The following is an 18,222-nucleotide window of genomic DNA, read 5'->3' as shown; positions in this document are numbered from 1 at the left end:
ACCCATTTACACTCCTGTCTTGTGGAAAAGGGAGTGGGGGGGGGGGTACTTTGTATATGAACCACCATATGTGCATTCGTTCTAATGTCTTGGGACAAGTCTTTAATAATTTCTTTAACGAGTTTAAGGATTAATTTTTTCCTAAAACTAAAATTACCGTAACTTAAGGTATTTGGTGGCAAGTTGTATAGACAAAGCTTCAAAAGACCTGGGTAAGGTATTCAAGAAAGTTATGTGCTATAATAAATTTTATTACAACTTTACCTTTCAATAAACTATGCCATTTTCTGGCAAAAATATATACCAAAGGCTGGTCCCACAGGTGACAGACCGACATGCTGGCAATGTCCTGCCACTTTATGCCTTCGTTATAAATGTTCTTCAGTACCCCGAGACGGTCCTCTTTGCCTTCCCTGTTGTCACCCGAGCCTGGGGACGGGAGTAACATCAGAACTATTATATATTCCTTATAAGATTCAAGACATCTAAGTCAATATTACCTTTCACGGACCTCTTTACACCCGTTGAGCCCCTTACGAGTAACTTTCACTTAAGAAATCTACCAAACACCAAGTATGTTATGACAATTTGAGCTGTAATAACCAAGTAATAAAGTCAAACAAGCCATACAGACCCTCCAGTGAGACCTCCAGGCCCTCGCCCCGCCCTCAGTCGCTTCTCCACATGAACTGGATCACACTTTAAAAATATTACGTCGTGTTACCACAATTCTTGGTCGTTAAGTAAATCTTAGTCCACCAAGATTACCATATTAAATGTTTAATGCACATTTCAATCTTTTATAACCATGTTAAACATTAACAAGTAAACTCACTTCTGACTGACGTGTTCCTTATCCTTGATATTAATTAGCTGGAACCCTGTGCCAAGACTAGCAGTAAGAGTTTGCTTGATCCCAGTTGTAGGTATTAGTATTTACGCACAGTTCTTACCAGCCGTTGTTTCATGCATCTGAAACCGTTTAGAATTAATTTAATCTAAATTTACTCAAAGGGGCACAACTAGAGCCATGTTTAGGCTTCAAACCTGCATCTTAGGTACTCTAAGCACATTACTCTTGATCTATGCGATTTAGAGTAACCAAATTAAAACCAGAATATTTTACTTACCAGGTATTCCACATGGAGTGTAGAGGTCCCTGTGGCCTTTAAGGCCGGGGGACAAGCTGGGGGTGAGGGGCGAAGGGAAGCTGGGGCACTTCAAGTGCAGGAAGGTGTTGGAAGGACAAGAGTGCCGCTTGAAGACAACTGTTGGACGTTATATAGAACTTAAACTAGTTTGAAACCGTTTAGTGTCTTGAGAGAACTAGAAATCTTTCCCTGAAGAAGGAATTTTGGGAAAGGAGAGGCGAGACGAATACTGGTGCAGACAACTGGTTTTACTCAGGAGACGAAGACCACCACCACCAGGGAGCCGTCTGGGGCATTGTAGTCCCCTGAGACTACACTCCCACACCAGTATTTAAAGCAGAAGCATTCTGGATTCTGAAAAGTAATACCAATTTAAGACTAGTGCATTTACACTTAACCCTCCTGCTAAAATATGGTTAATAAGGCAATGTAAAAATTGAATTGAAAAATTCTACTATTTTGTAATTACACAAAGTTAAATTAGTTATCTGTTACTACTTTCCTGGATACTAAAACCAGTGGTTAATCCTCTAAGCTAGGGGTTATAGATAATCTAAATATTATTTAGACAACTTTCGAATCAGGCTGAAAGTTTTTGAGGGGGAGGGGGGGGCTAGTCAAGAAAAAAAACTATAGAAGACCGATTAATGCTACACCTCTGTAGCAACATTGACTGCTAAGTAATTTAGTTAAGCTATTAAAGTAAAAAAGTAATCAACTGTCTGCATTTAACAGACTGTCAAGATTGGTCTAAGTAACGAATACAGTAAACGTGTATGGCTGTATTGTATATTAGTAAACTACAATTTTGAACTGCTAAAGCATCGTGTTGGGAAGTGTCCAAGAGAAAAGTCTGAATTTTACTTACGGGTCGTTTTGTCCGGCTTGTGACTGCCTTGTGTATACCTCCGAGGCGCTGACAACTGCAACACTACGAACCTGTAGTTAACTATCGTTTAGGTCCAATGGTCAGGACCAAGTATTCCCGTAACTTGTTACATTAGAGCTATTTACATTCTACACTTAAATCATGAATTATACAATCAACTGAAATGCTACTATATGGCAGTTTTACAATATATATTCAACAGGAAGTTACAAAATTAGCGTCCATGGTTATAAAACACTAAACACCATGGATAGGCATCCTGAAGATTAACAGAACAGTTCATGGCATAAAAAATTAACTTTAACCATTACTAGAATTACATCTCTAGGTTGCTGAATTATAGTAGTCGTGTTAACTTTATATAGCTTGGAATTTATATATTTTTACAAGGGAGCAGGAGGGGGGGGGGGGGAGGGAGACGCAACAAGGGGAGCAGGGGGAGGGGGGGACGCAACAAGGGGGGGAGGACGCAACAAGGGGGGGGAGGGACGAAACAAGGGGGGGGGACGCAACAAGGGGGGGGGGGAGGGACGAAACAAGGGGGGGGGGAGGGACGAAACAAGGGGGGGGGGGGACGCAACAAGGGAGCAAGGGAAAGGGGGGGGGACGCAACAAGGGAGCAAGGGAAAGGGGGGGGGGACGCAACAAGGGAGCAAGGGAAAGGGGGGGGGGGGATCCGCCACATACAGCCAAACTCCAAGACACAAACCTAGGAACTGTATACCAAAAGTGAGGTAAAACCACACTGAAGTGAGGTTAGTCTCGTCGTCTCTTTTATAACCAGCAGCCAACCAAACCCGGCCGCTGATTGGTTGACATTTACCCTAAAACTCACCCCATTGGTTAACATTTTGCGCGCCTGAAGTGTCAATTATCACTGGCCAACAGCCACTCCTTCACTTCCCCAAATACGAACGAGTCTCTAAAGAACCAATAATGATCCCCAGCTTGAATGTTTGAAGTTGTTAATTTCAAATTCTAATTCACAAACCAAATACAACATTCTATTGTAAATGTTGCAACAGAACAACAGGTACAACAGAGCAACATTTGCAACAGAATCGGCAGTGAAGTAGTATTGGTCAGTCAGTCAAGAGCTGTTAATGGCCGCTCCACAACTACAATATACAGTATATACAATAACAGCCTAAGAAACCCACCAACCCAAAGTTCCTAACACAACACTGGATGATGTTGTAGAGAGTATATTTGGTCAATAATATACTCGCTCCAAACTCATGAGCTAAATTATATGAGTTTGTTAAGTCTACTTAATCCATTAATATCAATTCATTCCTTGTCCCTATTTAGTTAATACTCCTTCCAACCTAGTAGGTGAGGAATGGTCCGATTTTAAAAGCAATTAAGAAGTCAGTAATTATCTTTTGTGTGGCTTAATCTTCATCAATCAGCATTACGGGCTCATTACAGCCCGTGCTACATTGACATTTCGTTCTGAGTAGCTAAATATAAAACAACGAGTAATCATCAGTATAATTCCAACAGTGGTTCAGTTAACTTCAGTACAGACGCTTGAGAGTTACGGCACACCTTCAACCTCCAGAATGTAGCACTTGACGTGAACAGTTCCAACCGACCCCAAGACGCTTCAGCTTCGACAGAGAGCAGACTCCGGCCGCCTCCAGCTTCCACACTCTCGACCCACATCGAGCTCAGCGACTCCGGCCTCGCTCAGCTCTCTGCTCCAGGCTTCGTCTCAATGTCTACGACACTGCCAACAACCAACTGCTGTAACCAAGACTATTAAATAATTATCAAAACCACTAAATTCCCTGTATCTAATCTACCAAACTACGTAATATAATCGTACGTTACAATGTTAAACATTTGCTTTCAATTGACTTAGGATATTGCTCGTTAATGACAAGTGATTCTAACTTACTGAAATGTGTGAACATTTATGCTTTATAATAACTATCAACGTTCAGGATGACATTGTTCAGAATATTATTCAGCACAAGTGGCGTCCTCGACGATCACTTCGTGACGCCGGATGGGTTCTCGGCGCTCCTCTCGTCTTCAAAGCAAGACTTCCCGTCACCTTCCTCGCTCTTCCTGTCTCTTTCTCCCCAAGGTACTCCTCGAGCGCCTGGAGTATAAGTCTCAAGACGAGTCTTATAAGATGTTAGGTGGTTCCCAGCTCCGTCTATACGCCCTCTATAGCTTCAACCTCTTCAGTACTGCCTGTCAGAGCTGTATGTTTACCTTGAGATTTACAAGCTTAACGTAACTTACACCTCAGACGACCACAGCCAGTCAGGAAGGCAACAAAGACCGCCTCGGGGTACTAAAGAACATCTACAACGACGGGATAACAACACGACATTGCTTCTCACTACGTCAAGTTTGTCACGTGACACCAGTCTCTGATGTTGATGCCTCTCGTCGGTCTTGCCTCTCAAAGTCTTCCTACTTGGGAACCTGTACACTGAACATTGCTACCTTCAACACTGCCAATGTATCCTCAAGATGGATATAGGGTCCACAACTTGTCACTCGATGGGTATGGGGGTCCACTACCACCAGTAGGATGGGTATGGGTTCCACTACCACATGTAGCATATTTATGGGATCCACTACCAACTGTTGGAAGAGTATGGGTTTCACTACCGCCCACAGGATGGGTACGGGGTCCACTACTTCCCACCTGCGTGCGGTAGTGCACCTCATACCAATCCTGAGGATGGTAGTGGAGCCCATACCCATCCTATGAGCGGTTGTAGGCCCCCATACCCATCCTACAGGTGGTAACGGACCCCATACCCATCCTACAGGTGGTAACGGACCCCATACCCATCCTACAGGTGGTAACGGACCCCATACCCATCCTACAGGTGGTAACGGACCCCATACCCATCCTACAGGTGGTAACGGACCCCATACCCATCCTACAGGTGGTAACGGACCCCATACCCTTCCTGCGGCAGGTAATGAACCCCATACCAATCCAATGGGTGCTACCCAATCCCTCAATATATGTATAAATCCCTCAATATAAATAAATAAATAGTGAGCCCCATACCCATCCAATAGGTGAAAGTGTACCCCATAACTATCCTTTTGGTGGTAATGAACCTCACACATCGTGAGACTTGTTGTGGACCCTATATCCATCCTGTTTGCAGTAGTGTACCCCATAATATTCCAATGTCATACCGTTTTCTGTTGACGGTCCTTCAATCCATTCTCTTTCCTTTTCATAGCTACACTATTGTATATAATGTTTGGCGAATGAACCATTAGTATTTGTAATACTCACCGTAGCCCGTGCTACTTGTAACTTTTTGTTCAGAGTAGCTCAATCCAAAACATTAAAATCATTCAAAATACTAAAATAAGGAGCCATAGGTGGTAGCTATGTATACCATAGGTAAACTATAAATCTTAATTAATAATTTTAATAATAATAATAATTATTATTATTATTTTTTAAGTTTTACCTCAAGTCAACTAGACTTTCTTTATTTTCTCGGAATATTGGTGCTCTGAGGATGCTCAAAGATAATCGGATATGGTAATCAATTCCCTCCTTACGAGCAAATTACAGTATTTAGCTAAATCTGGAGCAGTGTTCAGTCCCACAAGGTCTCCGTGCTGTCCTCTGTGTTCCACAAGTCCGAATTACTGACCATTCCCAGGCTCTGCACGAACTGTGTAATAAATGGATTGCTTTCGTAATTATAAATTAATATTTTTATCACATACTACCTAATACCTATTGCCTGTTTGAGGGTGGGGTACAGAGTACATGTGGTGGTACAGGGTACATAGAATTCATTGTCAGGGTACAGGAAGCCAGAGTATATTCATGCACGTTAGGCTTATATCGAAGTCAATAGGCCCAAGAATCTGTACACCAGTTGATTGACAGCTGAGAGGCTGGACCAAAGATCCAAAGCTCAACCCCCATAATCTGATCGCCAGTCCAGTTGATTTTGCTCCATGTCGGCAAATCTGCTCATGGTGGTGACGGGGTGGTGAAGCCCCCCCCCCCACACACACAAAGCGCTAATCAAGGTAATTGGACTTGTTCGGGAAGTCTCCAATGCATCTCGAAGTCATCTCGGCAAGATGACTACAAACTATGGTCGCATTAGTCCTGTTTTGGCCTGCCAGTACTTTAGGGAACCCCCACTACTGCTTCCAGCTCAGCACCGTCGATGATGCCTAAGGAATTATGCCTTCCCGAGTTGCCTATGGACTGACTGACTTGGGGGGGGGGGGGTTTGGACGAATGAGTGCGAAATTGTGTATTCACCTATTTGTGCTTGCGGGGGTTGAGCTTTGGCTCTTTGGTCCTGCCTCTCAACTGTCAATCAACTGGTGTACAGGTTCCTGAGCCTACTGGACTCTATCATATCTACATTTGAAACTGTGTATGGAGTCAGCCTCCACCACATCACTGCCTAATGCATTCCATCTGTTAACTACTCTGACACTGAAAAAGTTCCTTCTTACATCCCTGTGGCTCATGTGGGTACTCAGTTTCCACCTGTGTGTGTGTGTGTGTGTGTGTGTGTGGGGGGGGGGGGGGGGGGGTGTATGTGAGGGGGGGACGGAAGGTCCACCAAATGGGGGACCAGTTGGTTGTTTATCATTTTTTTTTAATATTGGCTTCATGAGCGTGTGTTACTTTGCCACACTTCTTGCGGAGACTTGGTCTATTCTTCACTACAACTCCATTCCTGCCCACAGTTGTAAGACACCCCCACCCTTTCCCACAGTTGTAAAAGCCATCCCATTCCTTCCCACAGTTGTAAGAGCCAACCCTTCCTTCCCAGTTGTATAAGTCAACCCATTCCTTACTCAAAGGCTGTAGAGTTAAATTGGTTTAGTGGTTTTTAGTGTGTATGCTTTTAACCACCATCACCTTTACGAGTACCCCGGTAACCACCTTTGCCTCCCCGAGTTGTTTTTACAACTGCTTAACAACCTTAATAAATGCCTACATACACCAACCTTCCCCATCGCTCACTACCACCAATCTTTTAATTCCAAATACCAGAGGTCTTCAAGCCCTCTGGCTTGCTGTTCCCCAAACAATGAATTATTATTACTAAACCATGACACCATTTTAAGTCTATGTGCTCTGAGAAAAGGAGATGCCTCTCATATGTGGAGAGATGGCTTGGCTCTTACAACTGTGATAAGGGACAGGGTGGCTATCGCTCACAGGAAAAGGACTGGTTCCCTTAAACCCCATTCAAATCAACAAACGCCCAATAAAGTCTATGCACTAAAAACCCCATTCAAGTCTACAAATGTCTATGGTATTTGCATACGATGTCTCGGTCCCAAGACTGGCGGGGACGGTTCTGGTCCTAGTCTCTTCTACTTGCTGTAATCCAGTAATGGGAAGCCATCTTGGCAAAATAGCTTCAGGGAATTGTAAGGGCTCTACCAGAAAGATATTTCATCACATTCAATAGTAATAAATGACTTCCCCCCCCCCCCCACATCCCCTTGATTAATGATTTTGTAGGGTTAATGTCTTTCTAGCAAATTACCATAATTATCAGTCTTCAAAAAAAATTAATGTAGGAAAGATATTAAATAAAATATAAAATAGATTGATGCTTGTATTTTTCACTGGATTTTTAGGACAGTCCCAACAAAATAAAAAATCTGAGAAATTTTAATGCTGAACTATCAAACACTAGAAAAACAGCTGCCAACATTACAAAAGAACAACGGATAAAATATATCAACCAGTACCTGAGGGATGAAGGTGCACACTTGTTCATTGGCAGAGCACATTTTGTATCATTGGAACATACGTCACTACTTCTCTTACAACTCTGTGTATGTATAATATACAGTATATATATATTAGTAACCTGTGCTTATTTTCAAAGTAAAAGAAAATTCTAATGGGAGGCATATATTACTATGTAAATATTACTTTGGTCATAATATACTTGCTTAAGCATATGAGTACAATACTTGAATTATCATCAAATTAAAATACCATTGCCACTTTTCCCTCAAGTTAATATGGAAATATAACAATATGCCACTGACATTTCTATTGATTCAGGATCCATTTAACCAGTATCTCATCCATGACATTTAATGTCATGGAAAAAGGGTGTGGTTAATTCTGTGTACTATAAAACTAATTATGCATATCTTACAAAGTGGCAACAACAAATTATCAGCATTGTATGCAGTTTTAAGCCAAGTCTTTCTTGGAAATTTAGAACCTGGTTAAATAGGTCCTTAAGTTACTGGTATGAAGCCCGATACAAATGAAACAAGTTAGACATAAGAGATGAATAAAATTACATAAGGTCTTGCTGAACTTACAAAAAGCTTTACATTTGGTCAAGCATCAGGTACATTTGCTAACTACTTCTACCTGCACCATTAAGGCAGAACAATATAAATTAGTTGCCAAAAGTCAATCTAAATATAAGACAAGATGAGCAATAGAGTATTCAAGTCCTCATACTTGGGAATAATAATTAGATGCGAGAGTAGTATATACAGTAGTTATTGCCCATCTCGTAACATCTGAAGACTGAGTTTTACGACATAAACCTGTAAAAAGCGTCTACTGACAGTTCGTGGAACCTAACTCCCTGAACCCGAGGCAAATATTTAAAACACAGACAATTTTAAGTTGTCACTTGAGTTTACATAGTAAATTAAATGCCTTAAAGGCAATATTACCAAGTGATGCTACACCTTTCTATCATTTTCTCACTTATGTTACTAATACTGTGTATACTGTACAGTATTGTATATCAAAATGATAAATTTTACAGCAACGTTTAAATACTGTACATGCGATATCGAATCTTAAAGCTTTGGAAGAGCTGTGGGAAGAGAAAACTCTAAGCCTGCTAACGAAAGTCAGAAGTTATAGTCTCCTGTACCCATATTTCCCCTCTCTCCTGGGGAGGGGAAATGGGAATTCAAATTCACTCAGTCTTGTTTGTGACGATAATTTAACCCGTTACGTGTATTAGTTATTTGACAATTTCACTCTTTTTAATGTCCACAATCTTTACCTGTAAAAACTAAAAGTTATTATACCCTTTAAGAGCAGTTATTGTCATTCATTGATGCTCAGAGTAACGAGGCAATTGCTTTAAATCAACACGTGACACTGTCTTCGTTTTATACACATGCTAATATGGACCTAACAGTCCCTTACATGTGGATGTAATAGCGTTTACCTTTACACACATGGAAAAAATCTTGCTATTGTTTCATGGTTACTTTACTACATTAATTCGGTTATCATAAAAAATGTTTTCCTACGAATGTGGTTATTGTTATTACAAACAAATTGGTCATAATTACATAAAAATTACATTAATTTGGTTTTCTGAACTTGATATGGATTGTAATGAAGTACATCTAGTCACCCAATCATTTGAACACAATTAAGGAACTACAGAAAGCCTATTGGCCCATACGAGGCTGCTCCAATTTATATTGATACATATCATTCATATATAAAAGTACATATTCATACATATACATGTATATGTATATATGTATACACATTCATATGAATACATGTGCACATGCATATATGTCTACATGTTTGTATGCATGTGTACATATGCATACACATCCGATAATGACATCAGATGTCGATAGATGCCGCCAAAGAGAGCCCCCATTCAACCTTTTAAAGCCCTTCCATGAAATAAAAATGTACATATATTCAAGTTTTACATTTTGCATACAAATAAATAATTCTAAAAGAAAATTTTAACTTTTTTTTAATTTTTTGCACATAGGCGGGTATGTCCATAAATGAATACCTGCTCTTAAAGGGTTAATAATAACAAATGTGTGGATCAATTGCATTAAGGTGACCATGGTAAGCATCCCAGGTCTCTGCATAATTACTAAAATGAGTAAAGTGATTCAAGGTATTTTCACAAACCAAATGCTAAGCAATTCTATTTTCTGACTAAAAGTTCCTGTACAGAAATTCTGTAGAGGAACAGACTCTACCTATATTAGAGATTAACACAAATCTACCAAAGTTGTTGTGCCTAAACACACAATATTGTTTCAAAGTCATATTCTAATACACGTACAGGACACAACTGGCCGCTTTTCATGTTTACTTAGCAATAGATGGATCATACGGTACTAGCAAAGGATCATTGGACTAATGTAAATGTTTCATTTTCTTAAATTGCTTGGAATTAGGACCCGAGCCTAGTGCTGGAACAATGAGGTCAGTCAGGGATTAGTGTAATAGGATAGGAAATGGGGTATTGTAGTGTCTTACTACTTGTATAGGATGATATTGTTCTTCAGAATTTTAATTAATCGGAGTAGGTTAACCTCATTTAAATTGTATAAATTTATCCTTAAAAGGCACACGCCCCTCCTCACGTCTGCAAACCTTTGGAAATATACCTAGGGAGACTTAATTCTCATTCCAAATGTATATTTTCTTCAATTAATGCCCAGTATGTAAAACAATATATTTACACCTTATTTACATCAGGAAAATTAATTGAATATAGTCTTGTTTACATTAGCTCAAGGACCAATTATGTAGTATCGAGCATCGACTGTTAAAAGTGCTGCACAAATAGTAAATTAATTTTATTAACAGCTACAAATATGAAGCACAAGTGCATAATGTATCGTGCAAATAATGGCGTACTTGCACAAAATACCAATGCAAGGAGACTATTGCACCGGCTTCAGAATAATGTAAATGTAAAAAAAATTAAGCATTTACTAGAGGAAAGTTTCTAGTTTTCATTTTACATTTTTTGTATAACAAATTTGAGTGTAGTTAGTGTGCATTAGCTGATAATATGCAACAAGGCTCTCTGGTGAATTACTGTATAACTAATATTTTATAATCATTTTTTAAATTAAATAGATACAATTTAACCCTCACTCAAGTGACACCGTAAAATTTGTACCTACGAATGTCGTTCTTATTGCTGCAGTTAATCAGTCAAATTCCTTGTATGTAATAGCTTACTGAATACCACAAAAAAACTTAAAATTAAACAATGGCAACAGGATAGCTTTGGCTTGCCAGCAGACTTTGAATTCTATAAATAATTCTAATTTGACTATAATCTACTTCACTTTTAGTCGAAATATCAAGATGAATGATTTAGCAGCTCTGTCAAATTACCTTAGAACAAGGCACAAAACAGTCTAAACAGACATTCTTTGGTTTTTGTCAATGTCAGGAGACACTTTTGTTCATAGTGTGTCATAGATTGAGCAAATAATTTTTTTTTAATATATTAGTTATATGTATTCTGTACATTCATTTATTACTTTCTCTTTGTGATCAAATACTGTACAATATATTTACACAAAATATGGAACTTGCAGGTTAAGAATTTTGCTCAATTTATAACTGGAAATGCCAACTCTGAGTCCACCTCCTCCTCTGCCTTAACATGTATTAGTTCCTCCTCTTGCTGGCAAACACTAACATCCGATTCTATATAGCCGAACTAACCTGCCTCGTCTCCTATTTTCCTCTCACCTCATTGTCTAGGCACTGAGTTTATCATGTATCAACTTTTTTTAGAACTTAAATGTTTATTTTTTCCCATGTTACAAATAATTAAGCCACAAATGTGTTTTGCCATACTTGCACATCAATATAGAGTATGGCAGAATTGTCTGTATTCTGAGCACAAGACATTTTGCCATTAATACAAGAAAAATGACTTGCTTGGGGCATTAATCCCCAGAGACCTCTTGTATATTTGCCAAGTAAATCATGATAGTAACTATAAAAAAAAAATGCCATGCCTGGAAGGATATAAATTTTATATATTATAATATTTTATATTTATATATATATATATATATATATATATATATATATATATATATATATATATATATATATATATATATATATATATATATATATATATATATATATATATTATATATATATATATATATATATATATATATAATATATATATATATATATATATATATATATGTCGTACCTAGTAGCCAGAACTCACTTTTTGGCCTACTATTCAAGGCCCGATTTGCCTAATAAGCCAAGTTTTCCTGAATTAATATATTTACTATAATTTTTTTCTTATGAAATGATAAAGCAACCCTTTTCTCTATGTATGAGGTCAATTTTTTTTTATTGGAGTTAAAATTAACGTAGATATATGACCGAACCTAACCAACCCTACCTAACCTAACCTAACCTATATTTATAGGTAAGGTTAGGTTAGGTAGCCAAAAAAAAGCTAGGTTAGGTTAGGTTAGGTAGGTTAGGTAGACGAAAAAACATTAATTCATGAAAACTTGGCTTATTAGGCAAATCGGGTCTTGAATAGTAGGCTGAGAAGTGCGTTCTGGCTATTAGGTACGACATATATATATATATATATATATATATATATATATATATATATATATATATATATATATATATATATATATATATATATATATATATATATATATATAAATATAATTAATTGGTTGTGTATTACAAAATACTATTCAAAAGTTCCTACATATCATTCAGGATGGCAATACGAGAACAGAAAGACAAGACTAGCAATGTCGAAGTCAGATTCCCTGAAAATTGTATCAAGGAGTGTCAGACTTAAAAGAACAGTGGGAAAGCAAAATTTCTGATCCTGAAAGTCAAAACATTATACAAGGTGGTGATATGACTGTAAGCAAGACACTGCAGTTCTGACAGTAAAGTACAACTCTGTTCCATAAAGTGTCCACAAGTAAATCTTGTGTAGTCAGTAGGTAAAAACCAAGCTAGAAATGTTTTAAACTTCCTGTTCCAGTGACAGAAAGATCACAGGAATAGGTTATATATAATAGTACATGATTTGTTGTTCAGAATAGCTAAGCATCTCTTTCCAATAGTTGGTGATTGCGTTATGAATGAGTGTGGTAGAAACATTAGTACAGAATTAATTTCCGGAAATATGGGATAGGCATAAACGGCCTCTTTAGCAGCAGCATCCACAAGATTGTTGGAGGCAACACCACAATGTGACTGGAAATCCAGCATGACTCAACTGTCTTCTATCTGCTCAAAATGAGCAAGAGCAACAGTGAACTACCATAACCAACATTGGCACATGAAAAGTAACTGTCCAAAATGGCATTTCAGGACAGTAGAAGTGTATAAGCATTCACCACAGGTTAGGGCTTTACAAAATTTAACAAGTGTGGGATTCCATGGGGGTAGGCACAATGAGAGAAAACCCATTGCAGACATGCATAGAGAAAGAAGCCTACAAGACAGTAATCTTTGCACTAAAGAACAGAAAAAAAAAAAGGCAGGGCTTTCAAAGGGAGCTAGAAGTATGAGAGGCAGTTTTGTAGGGTCTATGCAAAGTATTGAAGAAAATGCAAGTGGATGTGGCCTTGTAATGATAAAACACCGCTTTATACATATAGTGAGTTGGGTTAAAACAAACGTACCCCTGATCAGAGGCACAAGCGTGTATGATACAAAGCATCAAGATGACGAGTTGGGGTCAAGCAAACAAATGCACAGGCCACTCGTAGTCCAATGTAGACAGTGCTAGTGAAGAGTAAGTGGAGGAATGTTTGTACATGTATATCTACACCCCAGGAGGAATGTGATAAGACTGAGCAAGGTAAGGACCAACAACCACGACATGGTAGCTACCGTGGAGGGAAGGGAAGGGGGCAGGGGGTGAAGCCTGCAAAAATCTACTTGCTTCAATGAATAAGACCCAGGCTCCTGACTACAAAAAGCAGCATTCCTTTAAAACAGATGCTGTAATAGGATGGCTTCAAGCACAATATTAACAAAGGAAATAGCCGCTTATTACTGACAAATATACACATTATCAGGCCAAGTATTATTACAGGCAACTCAGTGCCTCACAGCTGGTGATAGTGGTCAAAACATCTGCCTTATCAAAAATACTGTCAAATCCTTGTCAGGCATTTAAAAGCAGTCTGAAAACAATTGGCACACTTTTGTAATTGAATACCTGAGCCACTGCCAGTTAGTGTGTACTTAAATTAATTTTTTCTCAAAGGGAACTAGAGATATCGGTGGTGGGACTAGGACATAACACACCAATATGAAATGCCACTTAACATATTTATTAATACTATGTAGCTACCACAATATTTATTGTGAATCATTTTGAGCAAACATGGACCTGAATAAACACATTAATTTTACTTTTATTTGTTCAAATATGCTTTTTGAAAGTGGCACTTCATAAGGATGTTGTTAGAGATCCTAAAAGGAACATGGATTTGTGCTTTCTAGATGACCAGAATAATACTAAATCACTAGTGTAACAATAAGTTACAAAAAACACTAGCAATCTTCTTCCTTGTCTGACTTATCAGACAAAGTAACCTCAGCAATGTCAGCCATGGTTGGCGCCTGCAGGCGGAAAGTGTGCATGGTAATTGGGCTCTCTTGAACAACAGGATTCACAGTTTCGCAGAGTCCCTCAAGCTGCGTATTCAGTAGACGGTTGGCCTCGGCATAAATCTGAAAATGATTAATAACTAACCCAACTTCCTAGAGAATATTTAAACTAAATGGCATTAAGAACCTGCATTAGTGCCCATGCTAACTTACAACTATAATCCATATACAAAAATAACCTTACACCACAAGCTTACTATAGTTAGGCTGAAGTACATAGCAAATATCTGTAAATGCTTTAACTATTGTAATGTGATAGAGAATATGAAAATAATGAAAACCGTAGATTTTGTACCATTATGCTTTAATCACAAAAACCTGAACTTGGCTTAGGGAGTGACTAAATGATAAACTAAGAAATCAGGCTTAGTGTGTGTACAATTTATAATAATTATAATATAAATATTTTCATTTACGGGTAAGACAGTTGCTCCTGAATCCTCCCTCATGTCCCTTCTTCTATGTGCTTTGGATTTTTTTTGGGGTCAGATTAGAATATGGGACAGAGGGGGTATTGGCAAGGTATACATCTGTATTTAACATGTGTGAATTTTGTTACACCTCTCTGGGTATTTTGAGTTTTGTGACATCTCTTCCATTTTGTTTTATTTTCTTATGTGGGGATTGATCCCTGATTGCCAAATACCTCCCTGATTCTGAGCAGGCAAAATTCTGGTATTGCTTATAATAGGCAGATATGTTCGCAAGGGCTGCTACACAAGCAGCCCTTGTGCTGCTTGTGTCGAAGTCGAAGTCGAAGAGGACTGTTTGAGGTTTCAAGAAGACCTAGACAAGCTGAAGGAATGGTCGAACAAATGGTTGTTAGAGTTTAACCCAACCAAATGTAATGTAATGAAGATAGGTGTAGGGAGCAGGAGGCCAGATACAAGGTATCATCTGGGAGAGGAAATTCTTCAGGAGTCAGAGAAGGAAAAAGACTTGGGGGTTGATATCACGCCAGACCTGTCTCCTGCAGCACATATCAAGCGGATAACATCAGCGGCATATGCCAGGCTGGCCAACATACGAACGGCATTCAGAAACTTGTGTAAAGAATCATTCAGAACTTTGTATACCACATATGTCAGGCCAATCCTGGAGTATGCAGCCCCAGCATGGAGTCCATATCTAGTCAAGGATAAGACTAAACTGGAAAAGGTTCAAAGGTTTGCCACCAGACTAGTACCCGAGCTGAGAGGTATGAGCTACGAGGAGAGACTACGGGAATTAAACCTCACTTCGCTGGAAGACAGAAGAGTTAGGGGGGACATGATCACCACATTCAAGATTCTGAAGGGGATTGATAGGGTAGATAAAGACAGTCTATTTAACACAAGGGGAACACGCACAAGGGGACACAGGTGGAAACTGAGTGCCCAAATGAGCCACAGAGATATTAGAAAGAACTTTTTTAGTGTCAGAGTGGTTGACAAATGGAATGCATTAGGAAGTGATGTGGTGGAGGCTGACTCCATACACAGTTTCAAGTGTAGATATGACAGAGCCCGATAGGCTCATGAATCTGTACACCTGTTGATTGACGGTTGAGAGGCGGGACCAAAGAGCCAGAGCTCAACCCCCGCAAACACAACTAGGTGAGTACAACTAGGTGAGTACAAGTAATGTTTCACCATGGAGTGCCAATGTCGAAGCTCTGGGAAGCCACTGAAGTAGTCCCCCAAATTATTACCCAGTATATATTTATTTTGATAAATTACAAACGTCCTTATCCTATTATAACCAAATTTGGAGATACAAAATTCACTATTACCTCACTAAAGGTCAGATCCATGAAAAGTTCTTGAATAAAGCGACGAGCTGTTAAGCGGTAATTGTAGCAGGCAAGTACTTGGCAAATCTCAGAGTAGAGGCAGAGGTCACGGAATGCATGAGGCCATCTCTGCTTGAGTGTTAGCAAACCTGAAAAATGGTGAATGTTATGCAACATGTTTGCAGAGATATTTGTATATGTTGTACAATTAAATTCCTGCAAATTAGTTTCCTGGATAATTAGTCACTTAATTATAATGACAAGTTATACAGATACAGATAGAGATATAGAGATATAGAGATAATAGAGATTATATATATATATATATATATATATATATATAAAATGCATATATGTACATAGTTTTCACACACAATCACAGTGTACAAAATATTACATATATTACTTAATGATTAATTTATTTTTAGAAATATGTGTACAGTGTAAGGGTAGTAGTGTGTGTTGGGGAACAGTCTACCTTGAGGCTACCTTGAGGTGCTTCCGGGGCTTAGCGTCCCCGCGGCCCGATCGTTGACCAGGCCTCCTGGTTGCCGGACTGATCTAGGCAAGATTGGCGACTGCTAAGGGTGATACTTAATTAAGTCACCAAAATATGGTCACCTAAAGTAGTGTGACAAGAGAAAATCCAAATACCTGTACTGCAATTAATTTTTATACTATTTTTATTGTAGTCAAGCACTACAATATGAAAAGGTTAAGTCTGATCCTACAACCCTCCTCCTCCCATCATCAAAGTAACAAAATGTTGTACCAGTTGCCATAACTAATGATAATGAAGGTATAAATCATTCAAGATTGCCACTATGAAGAAAACAAACCCGATTCTGAAGATTTGGCAGCTATGGAAGACAACAGGTTGGTTATGAACCGTAATATCTCTTTTCTTATCAAGGTCTGGTTTACTCGCTCAGGGCCTGACTTGCCCTCACCTGTAAATGAAAAGAAAAAGTAATTTCATAACATTTTAAGGACACAGTAGAGAGAGAGATGGAGGGAGGGAGGGACGAGGGTGGGTAGGAGGGAAGGGAAGAAGAGCTGGAGGGGAATGAAGGTTGAGGGGAAAGAGGGTGAGAGATGTGATGGGAGAAAGGTGAAAAGGGAGGATGGGAAATAGGTAGAGAGGAGAGGAAGGGGAGAATATGAGAAGGAAGAGGTTGCAGTGATGGGAAAGCAGGGATGATAGGTGAGGAGTTAAGGACGCAGTACTGCTACACTGAGTCAAATCTAGCAGTTAATGTAAAGAAAAGCCCTCAGTAATTTCCTGGAGTTTATATGCACCAGGTGTCAGACCCATGAAGGTCTACCTTCACTCACCACCAGAATCTGCCTCTCTCTCTCTCTCTCTCAGGCTATATTTTGCTCAGAGATCACCGATCTAACCACCCACCCCCCAAAAACAAATTCTAGTGTTACCAGATGTATGAACATTTCTAACCTTGATGCAGCCGACCACCAGCAGATGGCATCCCTGGTCACCTTGGGTACTACCCAGCAGCCCATCCCACTCCCGAGCTGCTAGTACTGAACCCAAAACACATCACAGCTAAGATGGTATCATGGCAATAATGAGGAGCTACTGAGGAGCCACCAGAAAAGGGGGATTTCTTTGTATTCAACACTATTTCTGGGAGGCCCTCTTAGGTAACTCCGGAGCTTACTCCTAACAGTGCTAAGGCACTGCTGGAAAGATGAATTTTTGGAAAGGAAATATCGTAATAGCAGCAACAAACGGTGTGAAGGAATTACCCATGGAAGATAACAGGACAGCCTGGATATTAGCTTTGGACATATTGCCTAATGAGGTCATTAAGGCAGTATACTTGGTGCACAAGGGTTGACCAGGCACCTATAACACCTTAGAGAGAAAAAATGGGAATTTAAATCTCCCATTGTAGACAATGGTTGTAAATACCTACATAAAGTTTGGCTTAGA

General features: G+C 39.1%; 1 protein-coding gene and 1 long non-coding RNA gene across 3 annotated transcripts in view; both read right to left on the bottom strand.

The window, feature by feature from the left end:
- Nucleotides 1-243: 243 nt before the first annotated feature.
- On the bottom strand, nucleotides 244-2,045 carry LOC123766974 (uncharacterized). The gene is made up of 5 exons (XR_006773901.2): nucleotides 2,020-2,045; nucleotides 1,131-1,505; nucleotides 836-972; nucleotides 635-699; nucleotides 244-429 (listed from the first exon to the last, which is right to left on the bottom strand). It is a non-coding gene; the product is annotated as an uncharacterized lncRNA (long non-coding RNA).
- Nucleotides 2,046-13,479: 11,434 nt separating this feature from the next.
- Nucleotides 13,480-18,222, bottom strand: part of LOC138353970 (rapamycin-insensitive companion of mTOR-like) — a 53,293-nt gene continuing 48,550 nt past the window's right edge. For both annotated transcript variants that reach the window (XM_069307539.1, XM_069307538.1), the window contains exons 26-28: nucleotides 17,108-17,218; nucleotides 16,269-16,417; nucleotides 13,480-14,560 (exon numbers count right to left, since the gene is read on the bottom strand). In XM_069307539.1, coding sequence (XP_069163640.1) covers nucleotides 14,381-14,560; nucleotides 16,269-16,417; nucleotides 17,108-17,218 — 440 coding nt within the window. In that variant the 3' untranslated portion in view covers nucleotides 13,480-14,380. The remainder of the gene's footprint in view (nucleotides 14,561-16,268; nucleotides 16,418-17,107; nucleotides 17,219-18,222) is intronic.

The sequence above is a fragment of the Procambarus clarkii genome, chromosome 60 (genome assembly GCF_040958095.1).
Source record: "Procambarus clarkii isolate CNS0578487 chromosome 60, FALCON_Pclarkii_2.0, whole genome shotgun sequence".
Classification (NCBI taxonomy): domain Eukaryota; kingdom Metazoa; phylum Arthropoda; class Malacostraca; order Decapoda; family Cambaridae; genus Procambarus; species Procambarus clarkii.
The sequence above is the reverse complement of the archived record's forward strand: the minus strand, read 5'-3'. Positions and strand labels throughout refer to the sequence as shown.